This window comes from Coregonus lavaretus (assembly GCF_964263955.1).
Source record: "Coregonus lavaretus genome assembly, chromosome: 7".
Lineage (NCBI taxonomy): Eukaryota > Metazoa > Chordata > Actinopteri > Salmoniformes > Salmonidae > Coregonus > Coregonus lavaretus.
Window position 1 is genome coordinate 34,615,659 of NC_139994.1, and position 18,930 is coordinate 34,634,588.

At 43.4% G+C, this 18,930-nt stretch overlaps 1 protein-coding gene across 2 annotated transcripts in view; it reads right to left on the reverse strand.

Moving 5' to 3' along the window:
• cers2a (ceramide synthase 2a) overlaps positions 1–18,487 on the reverse strand; it is a 28,672-nt gene extending 10,185 nt beyond the window's left edge. Inside the window, exons 1-7 of one of the 2 annotated variants that reach the window (XM_084165396.1) lie at positions 18,079–18,487; positions 3,490–3,663; positions 3,023–3,140; positions 2,609–2,727; positions 1,990–2,047; positions 1,792–1,842; positions 1,433–1,525 (exon numbers count right to left, since the gene is read on the reverse strand). In XM_084165396.1, the coding sequence (XP_084021522.1) occupies positions 1,433–1,525; positions 1,792–1,842; positions 1,990–2,047; positions 2,609–2,727; positions 3,023–3,140; positions 3,490–3,662 (612 nt within the window). In that variant the 5' untranslated portion in view covers position 3,663; positions 18,079–18,487. Of the gene's footprint in view, positions 1–1,432; positions 1,526–1,791; positions 1,843–1,989; positions 2,048–2,608; positions 2,728–3,022; positions 3,141–3,489; positions 3,664–5,423; positions 5,494–18,078 lie in introns of those variants that run through there. The other variant, XM_084165397.1, reaches the window with a different exon arrangement.
• Positions 18,488–18,930: the final 443 nt, after the last annotated feature.

Genomic DNA, 18,930 nt, shown 5'->3' on the forward strand with positions numbered 1-18,930 from the left:
CTTTGTGACAAATGATGATGGAAACTGTGTTTTTCAAATAAATGATGATTGCCAAATAACTTTTAATGGTAGGCCTACGCAGGGCAAGTGACGTCATCACATATCTATAAAGCTCCACTCCGCATTTCATTCTAAATGCCTACTGTTTGCTAAATCAATTTTTTTCCAACTCAACCAGGACAAGGATTGTCTTGACTTTCAAGAATGCCTGAATTGCTTCGCCTTGCTTTTCTAGTTGGCTAGGAACAGAAAATGATGGAAGCGAGTTTCACCAGCCAATTATTTCAGATCTAAAAGGAGTGCAAGTTTCACCATGGCACGGACCATGTTGATACGTTGGCACAATTATTTGAAGATGGCAAATTATTGCATTCTAGCAATGCTGGCTACCTGAGACATGAAACAGATAGGAGGGAAGGCATACAGCCTAAATTGATAATGTAAACACCTCAACCACTTAATTTTTATTCAACCATTTTTTTTGGGGGGGGGGGGGGGGGGGTGTGACGACATTACGTCCACTTTTTTTTTTATCGACGAGACGGTTCAATGGAAACGCACCGTAGCAGGCAATTGGAGCATGTATTTTCTATGCAAATGCAAACATTCTAAACGTCGACAAAAAAATCCCTGGACAACTTAATGGAAACATAGCTAATGAGTGCATGTATCCATGTATACTTTCCTACTTACAACTGAACTAAAACGTTGCCCTAGCCATGAGCTTGAGGCGAGCAAAAAACTAACAAGCCCAATTTAGAGTTCCACTGCAATTATAGCTAACAAAACGACACAAATGTTCTCACAACCAAGTCTCTAAAACCATTGTTTTGGATCAGCCCAATTCATTCCTTGTGTCTGTCAAATCAACCGACAAACAGGACTGGATTTCAGTCAAGTCTGCTGACTGTTTTGAAGAGTTGCCACTTTCCATTTGGGCTCACCAGCTGGAAAATAAATACGGCTGGAGAACATGGTCAATCAGTCTCCACTGTGATACCTTTCCACAATGTGCCGGTCACATATTAACCCACAGATGCCCTAGACCAGTGTTACCCAAACTCGGTCCTCAGGACCCAAAGGGGTGCACGTTTTGTTTTTTGCCCTAACACTACACAGCTGATTCAAAGCTGAATGACTAGTTCATTATTTGAATCAGCTGTGTAGTGCTAGGGCAAAAAACTAAACGTGCACCGAGTTTGGGAAACCCTGCCCTAGACACATTAACACCCTTCCCTACCTGAGACATACACACAACAGGGAAGAAGGGAAATTGGTTGTGATACCCAAACTGACATCTGCTGAGATGTGGTTAGCTCTGTCTCTTATCTCTCTCTCTGCCCTCTTGACAAAGATAAGGTCTCTCCTGTTGCCATTGTAATGGTACTGTTGTATGTAAATTGTCAATGTTTCTGAATTAGGCTCCACTTACTTTACGCTTGACATCCGTTGCCACACTGAAGAGCAGCGATATGTAGAATCCCAGCTCAATCATGTAGTACCAGTACTGAGAAGGCAGCAGTGGCTGTAAGAGGGAAGAACAAATATGCTATTTAGCAGATACTTCTATCCAAAGCAACTTAAAGTAGTGCATGCATACATTTTCGTAACATTTATAAAAGGTGTCTAGAAATGCCAAGCTAGAATCATGTACTGGAAACCTTTGAAAAATCCTTTATGTTTGGGATTGTCCCAAAATGTGGCAGACACTGACATTGTAAAGTTTGTAGACCAACTAAACATTTAAAACCAATTACGATTTAGAGACCAACAGTCTTACAGTGGACATACCATTGTGGGGAAGCCATTCCACATCTCCTCCATGTCATAGAACCATGGTTTCTGGGAAGAGGTTCATATATTAGTGAGGATTTCAGTCTCAAACCAAACACAAGCACAAAATGGCACCCGCCAGAGCAAAGGTATAAAACGTTAGAGGCAAAGCATTGCTAGAGAAAATATATGCCAACAGTAAATGATGGTACTCACATCAATTAGGGCACCCAGGCCAGCAATGAAAGCAAGAAGGTAAAAGGTAAATCTCCAACTGTAAGAGAACGCACAGCAACCTCAGAAACCCCACAAAGTTCACACAGCTTAACACAATTTCACACAGCTTACAACAATGTCACATGTACACACAACGGAGACAATACAAACTAGGGCTCCTTCAAGACAAAGTAAAGCATAAGCTACAACCACCCGTAAACTATACAAGAGCGCTTGTATTTTGATCAGGTGAATAAGACTTGCATCAAATCATGGTAAAGAAAATAACTGGCAGATACAAGACTCTTTTAAAGAAGGCACACGACACCTAACATGTTACACAGTAGAAATATGCCCACGTCGGAAATAAATGAGGGTTGTTTTGACATTCATTCATTACATGTAGGCAAGTGCAAGTTTCATTCAACCATGTTCATCTGTTCCTATTTGCTGTTCCTAATTGCTCTGCTTCTATTCATTTCAGTTCGCAGTACTGTACTTTCTTTGCTAAAACAATTGATTTCAACCATATTCAATACAGAAATGAGTGTAGCCTACATCTCTGATTGTAAAAGCACAAACATAATATCGTGGGTTTGCACTTGGCTGCTGTGGGTACCTGGCTTCCTGGAACTTCTTGATCTGGCTGGGCAGTTCCTGGTTCCTCCGCCGCCGGAACCACCTCTGGACCTGCCGCACCGAGCAACCTGACTGTTTAGTTAACTCCTCCACTGAACTCTGATAGAGAGAGACAAGGGTTAGAGGGCAATTTAGTGCTAATGTATCTTTAATTGTATTGTTTTACTGTAAAATGTGTTGCGATTTTAAATGCACTTTAATTAATGGTTGATTTAATGTAGCAATTGTGCAGGGATTTGACTTAGGAGTTGTGTGGCGTTTGTGTGAACTATTGAACTGAGTGGTCACTTGGATTTGGTCAATGGAATTGTATGGTAGTTCCCTACATGGAGGATTAGGAAGGAGTTGACGTTCGACGCCGTTATGTAGCATTACAGTTATGCTGTGCAATTACCTGTGAGGGGAACTTCGATGCATTGCAGAAATAACATTCCAGTGTGGTGTTGGGAGCAGCTTTGACACGAGGTTTCTCCCTCACTCTAAGTAAAGAGGCGAGTTGAACGGCCACGGTCCTGGATAGTCATAGAGGACGCAAAGGAGGAGAGGAAAGTGTGGTTAGGGACTGTAAATCAGTTCTGGTTGTTGCTGCAGTGAACACATAAGTCGACAAGGCTAGATGAACAGGCAAATGAGATTTGAGCAATACAGGTAAAAAACAACAGCAAGCTAATGAAACATAGCGAGGCCATTGCAATGTGAGGAGGGAGAGGAATTGGTTTTGTCCTCAATGTCACCCTATTCCCTATATAGTGCACTACTTCAGACCAGGGCCCATAGGATTCTGGTCAAAAGTAGTGCACTATGTAGGGAATAGGGTGGCATTTTGGGACGCACCTATCGTCTTGGGCCTGGAGTACTGACCTCTCAAATATCTGTCGGATAATCAGGAAGCATACTGCAATGGGGAAGATGACCCAGAGATCACTTCCTTTAGCGAAGACTAGGCCATCCCGGTCCTTGAGGTCGGCCCAACCCAGGCCTGCAGGGAACCACAGCCGGTCCTGCCAGACCCAGTCACTGAGCCAGGTCAACATTCTGAGAGAAAAAAGAACAAGAGAGAGAAACATGTAAGAGACATTCAGACAAAGGGGTGACGGCCAAAGCCTTGTACAGTCTGACAAGACATTTCTTTGGTAGATCACATACCAAAATGAAAGTATGTCCAAAATGATTCAAGGAAAGAAACGCCAACTCAAATATTTGTACGGAATGTATTGTTGTGTTTGTGAATTTTAAGTTGCACTATGCAGAAATCGCTCCACCATTTCCTGGTTGCTAAAACTCTAATAGTTTGCCTAATTTCAGTTTGTGACAAAATAAGCTAGTATAGTGTAGAGAAATATTGTACCATCTAAACCACTGTGAAATATATTTTCCATAACCAAAAATATTGTATTTTCAGCTATTTGAAGCTGGTGTACAAAACCGAAAGTAAAAGACACAAAAACATAACTGGAAGCATAAAAGTAGCTTACATAGAACAGATCTACCGCTTCTTAGACTTGCTTTCAAGTATAATTATTTCACATTGCTATGTGAACTTGGCCAGGTCGGCCAGAAAATTACATATTGCTACTTTAAATTGTGGAGGTTAAATATCATTAGACAATAGGTAAAAGAGGACTACTATTTGCATCCATAATTTGTATGTGATTGTTTGTGATGTGATTATTATGTCATGTTGATCTTGGTGTGCAGGTGCGTCCATCCATATTTACATAGTCACTCAGCCATGAAAACATGAGCAAGCTGACGACCTAATCTGACCCATCAACATATCCAACAACGCGATGGCCTGGTGTATAAGAACTTCAAACACACAGAAGAATCTACAGATGCTTCAAACACCTACTGCAGGACTTCCTGACATTCCCCAGATTAATCCATTAGCTAGCTGAATACAAGCTTTGACAGTGCAGAGCAGCTCTTGTGGCATAGATGCAGCCATTGATAGTTGAGTGGGCAATATGCAGTGTAGGCTTAATTACAACACAGGCAATGGGATCTGCTGTGAAAGGCTCTCAGAGCCACTATGACATCACTGCTACTCATTACTGGCAGGTTTTGAATGCGTTTTCTTTAGTCATCCTTTGGATGGTAGTTTTGTTAGCGACGGCGTGTGAACAAGAGGGCCTGATTCTCAACTTACTGAACTTACTGAGGCACCTTTGTGTCTGAAGTCTGTCAGAGGCCAGCTTGGTTATTTTAAACCACACTGACTATGATAGTTGTACAAAGCCAGATCATCAAATTAATGCACAGGGAGAGAAGATCTGTGCCTAACATCGCACTTTTAACACAATCCTGGGCACAGGAGATGCCTTGGTTTTTTTGGGGGGGGGGTGGGGGGTTGGATTATTTTTCACTTACGATGACAGTTCTTGTTACAAAAGGGTTAACGAGTATTCGCACAGGGAAGCCTCAGTGCCAGCTACACTAGAGATAATCCAAACAAACCAGTCACTGTTTGACAACACCCCTCTCCTGTCTGTTAATTGATTGTGTAACAAGGATTGTATGCATGGACTTTGAACACTCCTATGCTTACTGTGAATTAACAATAGGGTCGTGGAGCTCTGGCACCTGCCTTTGTTTGCACAGGAGGAAGGACTATTGCAGTTTTTAGAGAAAGCTGGATAAAAAAAAAAAAACATGAATGTGAAACATACTGACACTAGGACACCACTAACTTAATTCATTGATGGAGTAGCTAGTCAGTATAGCAAGCATACAGTGCCTTCGGAAAGTATTCAGGCCCCTTGACTTTTTCCACATTTGCTACAAGCTTGCCACACCTGTATTTGGGGAGTTTCTCCCATTCTTCTCTGCAGATCCTCTCAAGCTCTGTCAGGTTAGATGGAGAGCATGCTGCACAGCTACAGTGGGGAAAAAAAGTATTTAGTCAGCCACCAATTGTGCAAGTTCTCCCACTTAAAAAGATGAGAGAGGCCTGTAATTTTCATCATAGGTACATGTCAACTATGACAGACAAAATGAAAAAACAAATCCAGAAAATCACATTGTAGGATTTTTAATGAATTTATTTGCTAATTATGGTGGAAAATAAGTATTTGGTCAATAACAAACGTTTCTCAATACTTTGTTATATACCCTTTGTTGGCAATGACACAGGTCAAACGTTTTCTGTAAGTCTTCACAAGGTTTTCACACACTGTTGCTGGTATTTTGGCCCATTCCTCCATGCAGATCTCCTCTAGAGCAGTGATGTTTTGGGGCTGTCGCTGGGCAACACGGACTTTCAACTCCCTCCAAAGATTTTCTATGGGGTTGAGATCTGGAGACTGGCTAGGCCACTCCAGGACCTTGAAATGCTTCTTACGAAGCCACTCCTTCGTTGCCCTGGCGGTGTGTTTGGGATCATTGTCATGCTGAAAGACCCAGCCACGTTTCAGCTTCAATGCCCTTGCTGATGGAAGGAGGTTTTCACTCAAAATCTCATGATACATGGCCCCATTTATTCTTTCCTTTACACGGATCAGTCGTCCTGGTCCCTTTGCAGAAAAACAGTCCCAAAGCATGATGTTTCCACCCCCATGCTTCACAGTAGGTATGGTGTTCTATGGATGCAACTCAGCATTCTTTGTCCTCCAAACACGACGAGTTGAGTTTTTACCAAAAAGTTCTATTTTGGTTTCATCTGACCATATGACATTCTCCCAATCCTCTTCTGGATCATCCAAATGCACTCTAGCAAACTTCAGACGGGCCTGGACATGTACTGGCTTAAGCAGGGGGACACGTCTGGCACTGCAGGATTTGAGTCCCTGGCGGTGTAGTGTGTTACTGATGGTAGGCTTTGTTACTTTGGTCCCAGCTCTCTGCAGGTCATTCACTAGGTCCCCCCGTGTGGTTCTGGGATTTTTGCTCACCGTTCTTGTGATCATTTTGACCCCACGGGGTGAGATCTTGCGTGGAGCCACAGATCGAGGGAGATTATCAGTGGTCTTGTATGTCTTCCATTTCCTAATAATTGCTCCCACAGTTGATTTCCTCAAACCAAGCTGCTTACCTATTGCAGATTCAGTCTTCCCAGCCTGGTGCATGTCTACAATTTTGTTTCTGGTGTCCTTTGACAGCTCTTTGGTCTTGGCCATAGTGGAGTTTGGAGTGTGACTGTTTGAGGTTGTGGACAGGTGTCTTTTATACTGATAACAAGTTCAAACAGGTGCCATTAATACAGGTAACGAGTGGAGGACAGAGGAGCCTCTTAAAGAAGAAGTTACAGGTCTGTGAGAGCCAGAAATCTTGCTTGTTTGTAGGTGACCAAATACTTATTTTCCACCATAATATGCAAATAAATTAATTAAAAATCCTACAATGTGATTTTCTGGATTTTTTTCTCTCTCAATTTGTCTGTCATAGTTGACGTGTACCTATGATGAAAATTACAGGCCTCTCTCATCTTTTTAAGTGGGAGAACTTGCACAATTGGTGGCTGACTAAATACATTTTTCCCCCACTGTATTTTCAGGTTTCTCCAGAGCTGTTTGATCGGGTTCAAGTCCGGGCCACTCAAGGACATCCCGAAGCCACTCCTGCGTTGTCTTGGCTGTGTGGTTAGGGTCGTTGTCCTGTTGGAAGGTGAACCTTCGCCCCAGTCTGAGGTCCTGAGCGCTCTGGAGCAGGTTTTCATCAAGGATCTCTCTGTACTTTGCTCGATCCTGACTAGTCTCCCAGTACCTGCCGCTGAAAAACATCCCGACTGCATGATGCTGCCACCACCATGCTTCACCGTAGGGATGGTGCCAGGTTTCCTCCAGATGTGACGCTTGGCATTCAGGCCAAAGAGTTCAATCTTGGTTTCATCAGACCAGGGAATCTTGTTTCTCATGGTCTGAGAGTCCTTTAGGCTATCATGTGCCTTTTACTGAAGAGTGGCTTCCGTCTGGCCACTCTACCATAAAGGCCTGATTGGTGGAGTGATGCAGAGATGGTTGTCCTTCTGGAAGGTTCTCCCATCTCCACAGAGGAACTCCAGAGCTCTGTCAGAGTGGCCATCGGGTTCTTGGTCACCTCCCTGACCAAGGCCCTTCTCCCCCGATTGCTCAGTTTGGCCAGGCGGCCAGCTCTAGGAAGAGTCTTGGTGGTTCTAAACTTCTTCCATTTAAGAATGATGGAGGCCACTGTGTAGTTATGGATCTACAATGCTGCAGAGATTTTTGGGTACCCTTCCCCAGATCTGTGCCTCAACACAATCCTGTCTCGGAGCTCTACGGACAATTCCTTTGACCTCATGGCTTAGTTTTTGCTCTGACATGCACTGTCAACTGTGAGACCTTTATATAGACGGGTGTGCCTTTCCAAATCATGTCCAATCAATTGAATTTACCACAGGTGGACTCCAATCAAGTTGTAAAAACATCAAGGATGATCAATGGAAACAGGATGCACCTGAGCTCAATTTCGAGTCTCATAGCAAAGGGTCTGAATACTTGTGTAAAACATTTATTTATGTTTTTTAAGTTTAATAAGTTTGCAAAAATTTCTAAAAACCTGTTTATTTTATCCATTTTAGAATAAGGCTGTACCGTAACAAAATGTGGAAAAAGTCAAGGGGTCTGAATACTTTCCGAAGGCACTGCATGCATGCGTTTGTCACATCAGTTGCTTCAAACGGCAGACCCTAGAATCTCCTTTACCTTCCAGGTGACTTTTTCACTTACAATGAACTATTTATTTACGATGTCAAAGGACATGGAGGGAAACCGGATCAGACACGTGTCAGATACTTTAAAAAAATACAGTTTTACCTCTAAGGATACAACCCTACATCATGTCAGATATGGAACTCAAAACAGCCACCATCGGGTCTTTACAGATGCAGAAAAGTTTAAAGAGGCTATAGTATGGAATGTGATAGTGAATAAAGATCGAGGTGACTGTTCTGTGAATATTGTCAGGAATAAACAGCCTTTAGTCTTACCCTGTGACAGGAAACTGACCAACCCAGGGTTCTCACAGTGTTACATACTGTATGTTTTCCAAGTGGAAAATGTAACGTGTTTTCTACTATTGCCATTTTGTGTTACAGAGACGTGTCATTATATTGGAAGGGGAAACTAGTTAAGATCCAGAATGAGTGATCGAGTAGGTAAATTGTACTTGCAACAATCTCTGCAAAAGTGGAGCTGGAATTGCAATACCTATACTTTCCCTAGCATGTGGCCAATATAAACAACTCAGGACAACAGGCTCGCGCTTTTATCAAATTCACATAGCAGCATTGAAAACATGAAAAACTGTTCAATTTCTTATTCATTTTAAAAGGATAAAGTCTATAAAATAATTCACGAGCATTCCATTTGTGTGATGGGAAGATGCAGTGCACTTATCAGTGGTAGAGTATACACATTAGGCTACTAACGAATACAAGGAATTGGGAACTATGGACATATTTACGTTTGTATTGTGATACGCTTTTAGTGTAAACCACACAGACAGAGAGAGAGAGAGAGAGAGAGAGAGAGAGAGAGAGATGCAGCACCCTCTGCTCCCCTATGTCCCGCGGCTATGGATGGTGGAGCAGTTTTCAAACAATCTACAGTGAGGGAAAAAAGTATTTCATCCCCTGCTGATTTTGTACATTTGCCCACTGACAAAGACATGATCAGTCTATAATTTTAATGGTAGGTTTATTTGAACAGTGAGAGAGAATAACAACAACAAAAATCCAGAAAAACGCATGTCAAAAATGTTATTAATTGATTTGCATTTTAATGAGGGAAATAAGTATTTGACCTCTCTGCAAAACATGACTTAGTACTTGGTGGCAAAACCCTTGTTGGCAATCACAGAGGTCAGACGTTTCTTGTAGTTGGCCACCAGGTTTGCACACATCTCAGGAGGGATTTTGTCCCACGCCTCTTTGCAGATCTTCTCCAAGTCATTAAGGTTTCGAGGCTGACGTTTGGCAACTCAAACCTTCAGCTCCCTCCACAGATTTTCTATGGGATTAAGGTATGGAGACTGGCTAGGCCACTCCAGGACCTTAATGTGCTTCTTCTTGAGCCACTACTTTGTTGCCTTGGCCGTGTGTTTTGGGTCATTGTCATGCTGGAATACCCATCCACGACCCATTTTCAATGCCCTGGCTGAGGGAAGGAGGTTCTCACCCAAGATTTGACGGTACATGGCGCCGTCCATCGTCCCTTTGATGCGGTGAAGTTGTCCTGTCCCCTTAGCAGAAAAACACCCCCAAAGCATAATGTTTCCACCTCCATGTTTGACGGTGGGGATGGTGTTCTTGGGGTCATAGGCAGCATTCCTCCTCCTCCAAACACGGCGAGTTGAGTTGATGCCAAAGAGCTCGATTTTGGTCTCATCTGACCACAACACTTTCACCCAGTTCTCCTCTGAATCATTCAGATGTTCATTGGCAAACTTCAGACGGGCCTGTATATGTGCTTTCTTGAGCAGGGGGACCTTGCGGGCGCTGCAGGATTTCAGTCCTTCACGGTGTAGTGTGTTACCAATTGTTTTCTTGGTGACTAAGGTCCCAGCTGCCTTGAGATCATTGACAAGATCCTCCCGTGTAGTTCTGGGCTGATTCCTCACCGTTCTCATGATCATTGCAACTCCACGAGGCGAGATCTTGCATGGAGCCCCAGGCCGAGGGAGATTGACAGTTATTTTGTGTTTCTTCCATTTGCAAATAATCGCACCAACTGTTGTCACCTTCTCACCAAGCTGCTTGGCGATGGTCTTGTAGCCCATTCCAGCCGTGTGTAGGTCTACAATCTTGTCCCTGACATCCTTGGACAGCTCTTTGGTCTTGGCCATGGTGGAGAGTTTGGAATCTGATTGATTGATTGCTTCTGTGGACAGGTGTCTTTTATACAGGTAACAAGCTGAGATTAGGAGCATTCCCTTTAAGAGTGTGCTCCTAATCTCAGCTCGTTACCTGTATAAAAGACACCTGGGAGCCAGAAATCTTTCTGATTGAGAGGGGGTCAAATACTTATTTCCCTCATTAAAATGCAAATCAATTTATAACATTTCTGAAATGTGTTTTTCTGGATTTTTTTGTTGTTATTCTGTCTCTCACTGTTCAAATAAACCTACCATTAAAATTATAGACTGATCATGTCTTTGTCAGTGGGCAAACGTACAAAATCAGCAGGGGATCAAATACTTTTTTCCCTCACTGTACATCACAAATAACACTGAAATGAAACATTTTAGTCAGAGGGTCAAATTACACGAATGATAGGCTACTGTTTATTCAATCAGCCCGAAGAGTAGAAACAATGTTGTGAACATCTCCATTAGTGTGTGATTGCGGCCCGCAATTCAGGGCATTCCTTTGTTCCTGCATGTGGGCATCTTCATGCTTGTGTTTAAAGTAACTGCCCAGTGAAATTTTCACTTTTAAAAGTACATATTGTTAACTCATTATCCAAATAATGCTGTTGACTTGTCCTATACTCGTTTTTGTGGCCAAAGCATAAATTGGAGGGGGAATTTTTTTTTTTTTTTAAACACCTGCAAACTTGTATCTCATCTCCCTGAGGAGGATGAGCTGGCCAATCAGCGGTCTAGAGGAAGATCAGCTGGCCAATCAGTGGTCTACTTACATGAATATTTGTATTGACTGGTATACACCCACACCATTCTGTTGTTGTGGTACACACACACACACACACAATTCCTACGCAGAAAAGCTGCTTTAAGGACACTGTCACAAACACCGGGAATCTTCCCATTCAGTTGGTCAACTTTTACATTTATTGCTACCCCAGTAATCACTCCTTTCAATAGCGCCCTTTTCTTGAGTGCAAAACAATTCACATTTCTTGCCCCCATTCGTTTAACGCGGAACGCCTGCTCACTCTTTTTTTTTTTTATATATATACATTTTTGTTTGTTTTTCTCCCCAATTTCGTGGTATCCAATTGGTAGTTACAGTCTTGTCCCATCACTGCAACTCCCGTACGGACACGGGAGAGGCGAAGGTCAAGAGCCGTGCATCCTCCGAAACACAACCCAACCCCACTGCTTCTTGACACAATGCCCTGCTTAACCCGGCCGCACCAATGTGTCGGGAAACACCGTACACCTGGCGACCGTGTCAGCGTGCACTGCGCCTGGCCCGCCACAGGAGCCGCTAGTGCGCGATGGGACAAGAACATCCCTGCCGGCCAAACCCTCCCCTAACCTGGACGATGCTGGGCCAATTGTGCACCGCCCCATGGGTCTCCCGGTCGCGGCCGGCTGCGACAGAGCCTGGACTCGAACCAGGATCTCTAGTGGCACAGCTAACACTGCGATGCAGTGCCTTAGACCACTGCCCCATTCAGGAGGCTGTGCCTGTTCCCTCAAATGAGCAGAAACACAAACAATTATCACAAGACCACTTCTGGTTACCCTCACCGATTCCACAGCACCCAACTCTGTTTTCACCCACCCTGAAACCACAAATGGATCAGCCAAAAGACAAGGTTCCACCTTTTCCAAAAACTTCACTCCTACTTTCACAGACTCATCTTTATCCTGACCCTCGGCGCAATCCTCGGGCTCCAAGAACTTCACCACACCTACCACCTCCGATACTTCGCCCTCATTCACTTCCATTTCTCCTCCTGTCTTCAACTCACTCTGTTTACACTTTCTACCATTCTTCTTTAACAAACCATCTCCCTTTTTCCCGCCATTTTTAACTGACTCAAGCTCACCCTCTTCCTCTCTCTCTCTCTTAGACCTCATCTGCCTCTCTTTTTCCCCTCCATTCCTCCTCCGTATTCCAAGTATAACTCTCCTTATGATAGTACTGCACTTCTCCTGACATACATCTTGTTCTTGCCTACTCAAGGGACGCCATTTAACTGGCTGTCACAATCTCCATACAATCAGCACGAACCCCTTGGGATATAGTGCTCAACAGTGCATCCCCTGCAAAATAAATGTACACATTCATGTCTTTCAATCATTGCACCCACACTGCTCGCGCACGTCAACGAGCGTCTGCGTAGCCAGGCGCTAAAATAGAACTTGGGAGGGGCAGAGCTGGGGGTAGAGCAAGGGCTCTGTGATGCGCTGCAGCCTCTTTCTAATTGGGGTGTGCTGCTGCGGAGGGCGCTGCCATTGAGTTTCACTTGGACAGTGACGATTGAATGCCTTGCGCTCGGGACGGCAGCGATCTGTAGTACTCTCTCCACGACTTTCAATTCTCCATCCTCGGCTGTAGGGGGACGTGGATGCACACTTGCACTTGTTGTGAGTCACTAGGGTTCACACGTTCACTCTGCATCTGTATGGACTCTTTAGAAGAGCGGTCACTGCCTTGGTTTTGTGACTCTGTCGATGCTGTCGGTGTCGTTGTGGATTTTACGGGGGCCCCACTGAGGGGCTTTATCTGCTGGGGCCTTTGACTTGGTTCCTGGGGCCCCCTGGGGGACCTTCTACAGTGGCGTCAAATGTCTCTTCATCTGGCTTCTTCTCACTGGAGCAGAGACAGAGATAGACAGACAGAGAGACAGACAGTCCTGCCTCTCCCATCTCCTCATTGGTTTTTAGCAGCATATACCCACGTGAAAGATGAACTGAGGTCCACACTCCAGTCCAGTTGGTGGCGCCTTAAAGTTGGTTGCCAACCGCCATATAAAGTCCAAAGAAGAAGAAGAAGCCTGAAGGAATAGAAATTCTAGAAACAAACTCCGTTTACCCTTTTATCTGTGGATTAATTGTTGGATTAGAGGACCTTGTGCATTTCAGGCAAAATAACAACCCAAATGTTTATATCCCAGGACAAATTAGCTAGCAACAGCTAGCTAAATTGCCATAAATGTTTAATGCTTTTCGACCTGTCCCCAAATTAATATAGTTGGTTCAGAGTTTGTTTTTATATTTCAACCTGCGTGTCCTGATCGCGTCTGGTGTGGGTGGACAAAAATCAACATGCACGTGATGGCGGAATGCTCCGCAGGTGGGCGAAGGACACTGTTATATTGGTACAATACCGCCACCTATGCTGGAGTGCTCCCGCCTGTGTACCGGAGTCCTATCTTAAAGGGTATAATCCAACCCCAGAAATAAAAATCATGAAACTCCTGTCAATTTGGTGAAAGCCTATGTTCTATCAGTGGGTAAAATAATTTCCCCCGTGATTTAACTTCTTAGTGATTTGTCTGTGAAATCAGGAGATCGTATAGGAACGTGTCATCATTATGGAACGCCGTTTGGGTCTTTGCGTGTCAAAAAATATGCGTCAAATAACACTATTTGACATGTCAAATAAGCTTTTAATTTGACAAGTCAAATAACACTATTCTATTATAGAATGTTGTGTGTCCCAAATGTGCACGTGCAAGCCAAGCGCCACCATTACGATCACTGTTAAAGCTGTACAATACTGCGTTGGTAATAAGGCATTATTTGTTCGACCGAATGGGAAAACGTTTGTGTGAGCATTTTAAATTAGATCAGGATCAAACGAGCAGGATCTAAAAATGTTTGCAAATATCTTTGATACAAATGTTATTAGCAACTTCTGGGGTAGCTAGCTTTAGCTTGGTACCTAGCTAGCGCCAATGCAACCAGCCTGAAAACAATGACCAATAGAAACTGCAGTCATTTTCAATATTCTTAGCAATGATTTAGGAATCCATGTGAATAAGTATTAGCTTGGTAGCCACTTGTTGTTCTCCTATTGAAATAACTTGGTAGCCAGCTACTTAACCCTGTTGCCCAAAACTAATGTTATAAGCAGCCAGCTAGCTTCATCTGGCTAGTATGGCTTGACTGGACCGAGTTATGTGTTGTGAAGCTAGCCACAATAGTGGAATTTGCCTTTCGCCTTCAAAATAAAGGTCCCTATTTGAAAGTGATGCAGAAGGTTACAATTGGTGGAAACATGCCATATTTAGACTAGACAATGTTAAACAAGGTTGGAGTGTTGGAATGTGGAGCAATGAAATGGAGTATCAGTCTACTCGGTGACACCCACAGAACACAACTGTGAAGAGTTTAAGCAAATATTAGCATCGTAGCTCTTATTGCTGGACTTTGACAGTGGGAAATCACCTCCGCAGTCAGCCTATTGTGCTTATTGACATTCATATTGCACTTTACAGCCTTACCTAAGGATTTGGGATCAATGAAATGGGGTATCGTCATGACAAGTATATATTTCGCTTAGATGTGCTCAATCTAAACAGTGTACCAAATTATTCAACTCAGTTTCTCCTTCAAGTACCACCTTACAACGCACCCTGTGTGTCTGTGTGGGAAAGGGTCATTGCCATAGCAACATACTCTGCACTCGCTCTGCGCAGAGAAGAAAGTTGAACTCTGTGAGAGACTCCTAAATTGATAGTGCAGTTTGTTTAGGCGATTTTACTGTGTAGCTACGTTTGTTAGCTACCTAGCCAGCCCAGCTAGCTAGCCAAGCCAGCCCAGTTAGCTAGCCAAGCCAGAGAGCATTGCATTGTGGGTTTTGTAGTCGACTTGAACTGCAACAGATTTCCAAGATTTTCACGTTGCTACCAACCTTGTTATCAGTGGCGTGTATTCATGGATGCCAAGGGAAGCCAGGCTTCCCCAAAAAAATTACCAATAAAAGAATGACAAGAATTTCTATTTTCCTTCAATTCACAAGAGGCTGAAAGTATCTCACAGGACAAAGCATCCGAGCGAGCGAAACAGCGCCCCTGTCTCTCTACGTGTAGGCCATCTAGCTGATACTGGCTGGTTCAAACAAGTATGACATTGTTGCCACCTGTAGCACTGAAGGCAAGGGAAGCCGCAGAGCATCTGGCCTCTCTTGACAAAAAAAGTATTACATTTTTTTGCCAATCAGCATTGAGCTAAACTGAGCGAGCTCAACTGTGAATGGTCCTGGCTCACTAAAAAACAAAGTGTCAAGGGAAGCCAGCTTTGATTTGCCGTCACTCCTATCAAATCCCATTGAGAGCATACGTCATTGACAGAAAAACTTGAATTGTTGCATCTCGCGGTGCTGTCCTCTGGTGGCTGGCTAGCTAGCTAGCTAAAATGGTCCCTTTCCTAAATTAGCCATGGATGGAGATACGGATTTGGACTTGTGGTTTTACTTAATTCTCTGTACTGGCCAATCATTATAAAAAGCTGTTGTGCAGCAACTCACTGCCTTCCTGAAGACAAAACATTTATACGAAACGCTTCAGTCTGGTTTTTAGACCCAATCATCGCAGTGTGACTGCACTCGTGAAGGTGGAAAATGACCTTTTAATGGCGTCAGACCAAGGCTCTGCATCTGTCCTCGTGCTCCTAGACCTTAGTGCTGCTTTTGACACCATCGATCACCACATTCTTTTGGAGAGATTGGAAACCTTAATTGGTCTACACAGACAAGTTCTTGCCTGGTTTAGATCTTATCTGTCAGAAAGATATCAGTTCGTCTCTGTGGATGGTTTGTCCTCTGACAAATCAATTGTACGTTTCGGTGTTCCTTAAGGTTCCGTTTTAGGACCACTATTGTTTTCACTATATATTTTACCTCTTGGCGATGTCATTCGGAAACACAATGTTAACTTTCATTGCTATGCGGACGACACACAGCTCTACATTTCGATGAAACATGGTGAAGCCCCAAAATTGCCTACCCTGGAAGCATGTGTTTCAGACATAAGGAAATGGATGGTTGGAAATATTTTACTTTCAAACTCTGACAAAACAGAGATGCTAGTTCTAGGACCCAAGAAACAAAGAGATCTTCTGTTGGGTCTGACAATTAATCTAGATGGTTGTACAGTCGTCTAAAAAAAAAAAAAAAACGGTGAAGGACCTCGGCGTTACTCTGGACCTTGATCTCTCTTTTGATGAACATATCAAGAACAGCTTTTTTCCATCTTTGTAATGTTGCAAAAATCAGAAACTTTTTGTCCAAAAATTATGCAGAAAAACTAATCCATGCTTTTGTCACTTCTATATTAGACTACTGCAATGCTCTACTCCAGCCACCTGGATAAAGCACTAAATAAACTTCAGTTAGTGCTAAACACGGCTGCTAGAATCTTGACTAGAACCAAAAAAATGTGATCATATTACTCCAGTGCTAGCCTCTACACTGGCTTCCTGTTAGACCACTGTGCCACTCGGGAGGTTAAGGCGGTCTAAGGCTGTGCCACTAGAGATCCTGGTTCGAATCCAGCCGGCCGCGACCGGGAGACCCATGGGGCGGTGCACAATTGGCCCAGCGTCGTCCAGGGTAGGGGAGGGAATGGCCGGCAGGGATGTAGCTCAGTTGGTAGAGCATGGCGTTTGCAACGCCAGGGTTGTGGGTTCGATTCCCACGGGGGGCCAGTATGAAAAAAATAAAAAGATAATGTATGCACTCACTAACTAAGTCGCTCTGGATAAGAGCGTCTGCTAAATGACAAAAATGTAAATGTTAAGGCTAGGGCTGATTTCAAGGTTTTACTGCTAACCTACAAAGCATTACATGGGCTTGCTCCTGCCGGTCTCTCCGATTTGGTCCTGCTATACATACCTTGAATAAAAGGTGTGGTTGAATTGTATTTTTATTGTCTCGGTCTTTAGGTCTATATATCACGGTCGCAAGGTATATGAATTAACAGGTTACAGAGCAAATAACGCAATTATCACAACACAGGTTGTAATATGGCTTTTGGGGGCTTGGTTTCCCCAGTGGTTTTACCCACGCACCGCTACTGCTTGTTATAACGACAAAATGACATTTGTCCACAAATAATATTGTTTTCACATATTAGTGTTATTTAACACTGTTAATCATAGGAATTTGTGGTTTGGATGGAACGCCCCGCAATCACATCCTTCTCAACAAGATTTCCGGTAACTTTCTTTGGGGTGTGGAACTTGGCTATCGCTCGTTATTGAGTAGGACATTTCCTCCGCAACCAATGTAAGCTCAAACGAAGGACATCCAAAACATTTGTTTTCACGATTTTCTTGTTTCCAAACGGTGTTATTGTGCGATAGTTCATGGTTGCGTTTCAAACCATAATCTTCATTTATTGCCGTGTTCCTAAACAAACATCACCACGAGATCAGACAAGATCAACTCACACTTAGCCTATTCGGGCAAACTCGAGTTGATAGGAGTCTGTCGTCATCCTGAATAGTTTGTGAAAACATTCAAAAGTATGTTTATATATCTTTGTAGGCTACACACGCCGATCGAGTTGGACCACATCTCTGATTTCACGTATTCATTTAGCCTACATCCGTTTTGCCCCGCTTGAGGATGGGTGAATTTCGAAGCCTATTGGCTAGGTGTGGTTATGTGGGAGACAACTTGTGGAAAAGCAGTTATAGGCGCGCGCATCTCCCGTGACCATTAACTATCCATGGGAGACTGAATGTTTTAATACTAACAATGCGAGGTTAGGACATAGCCTGTTTTGAAATGGCAATTGCAAAAACTCAAACAAAACCTGTATCACATCTAGTTCAATATAACGGTGGGCAATTTACCTCCTGATCTTTCACGCAGGTAGGCCTGTTCACCGCGGTGTGAAAAGGTGGAAACTCCTACCGCCCCTGGAATATTGAAGAGTTCTGTATGTCCCCTGTAGAATAATCACTTGTGCGCTGTACGGAAGACGCCACCAGAGAGAATCCAATCTGTTGATGAAAATGCCCTGCAGTCTGCTTTGAAGATTATTATCCGGCCTCTCGATCTCCGCCAATTCTCTGCTTTTTCGAGGAAAATGTAATACTTCCCCTTGTAGCACTTTCTCCCTTCTGAAAGACTTACTTTTCGTTGGGATGAGGGCCCGCATATAATTACTTTTCTGTTTGCTCGGCGCAATATGACAGATGTTTGCCGGGAATAGGCGTCGGTTTGCCCGGTGTCTCAGTTTGCCGAATGGTAGTAGAAGACGGTAGAGTGGGAGGGAATCAAGCTATTTAAAGGCTTGGACGTGTTGGGACCAATGTGTATAAACCCTGGATGACTGACAGGGGGCGCTGTTTCGAAGCTATCCCGCAGCCATCTTGGTAGTCCATTGTAAAAAAGGATTTTGGAAGCTATAGAAATGCATTTATTAATGCCTACATTTGTTTTTCACACCTTCATTTTATCAAAGACACCATAATGCATACTTTTACATTATATTATGTGAGCTAAACATTTTTTTTTAAATGAAGGTAAGAAAACATTTAAAAACAAATCCTTAAAGGGCCAATCAGCAGTTGAAACAATAAATTGACTCCCTGCCACTGTTTAAGTAAAAAGCTGAGGGATGGGGCTGGAAAAATGTAATCATTCTCAAATTCATAGACAGAGCTTTGGATGCAAGGCCTGACCACACATGATGTTACTGT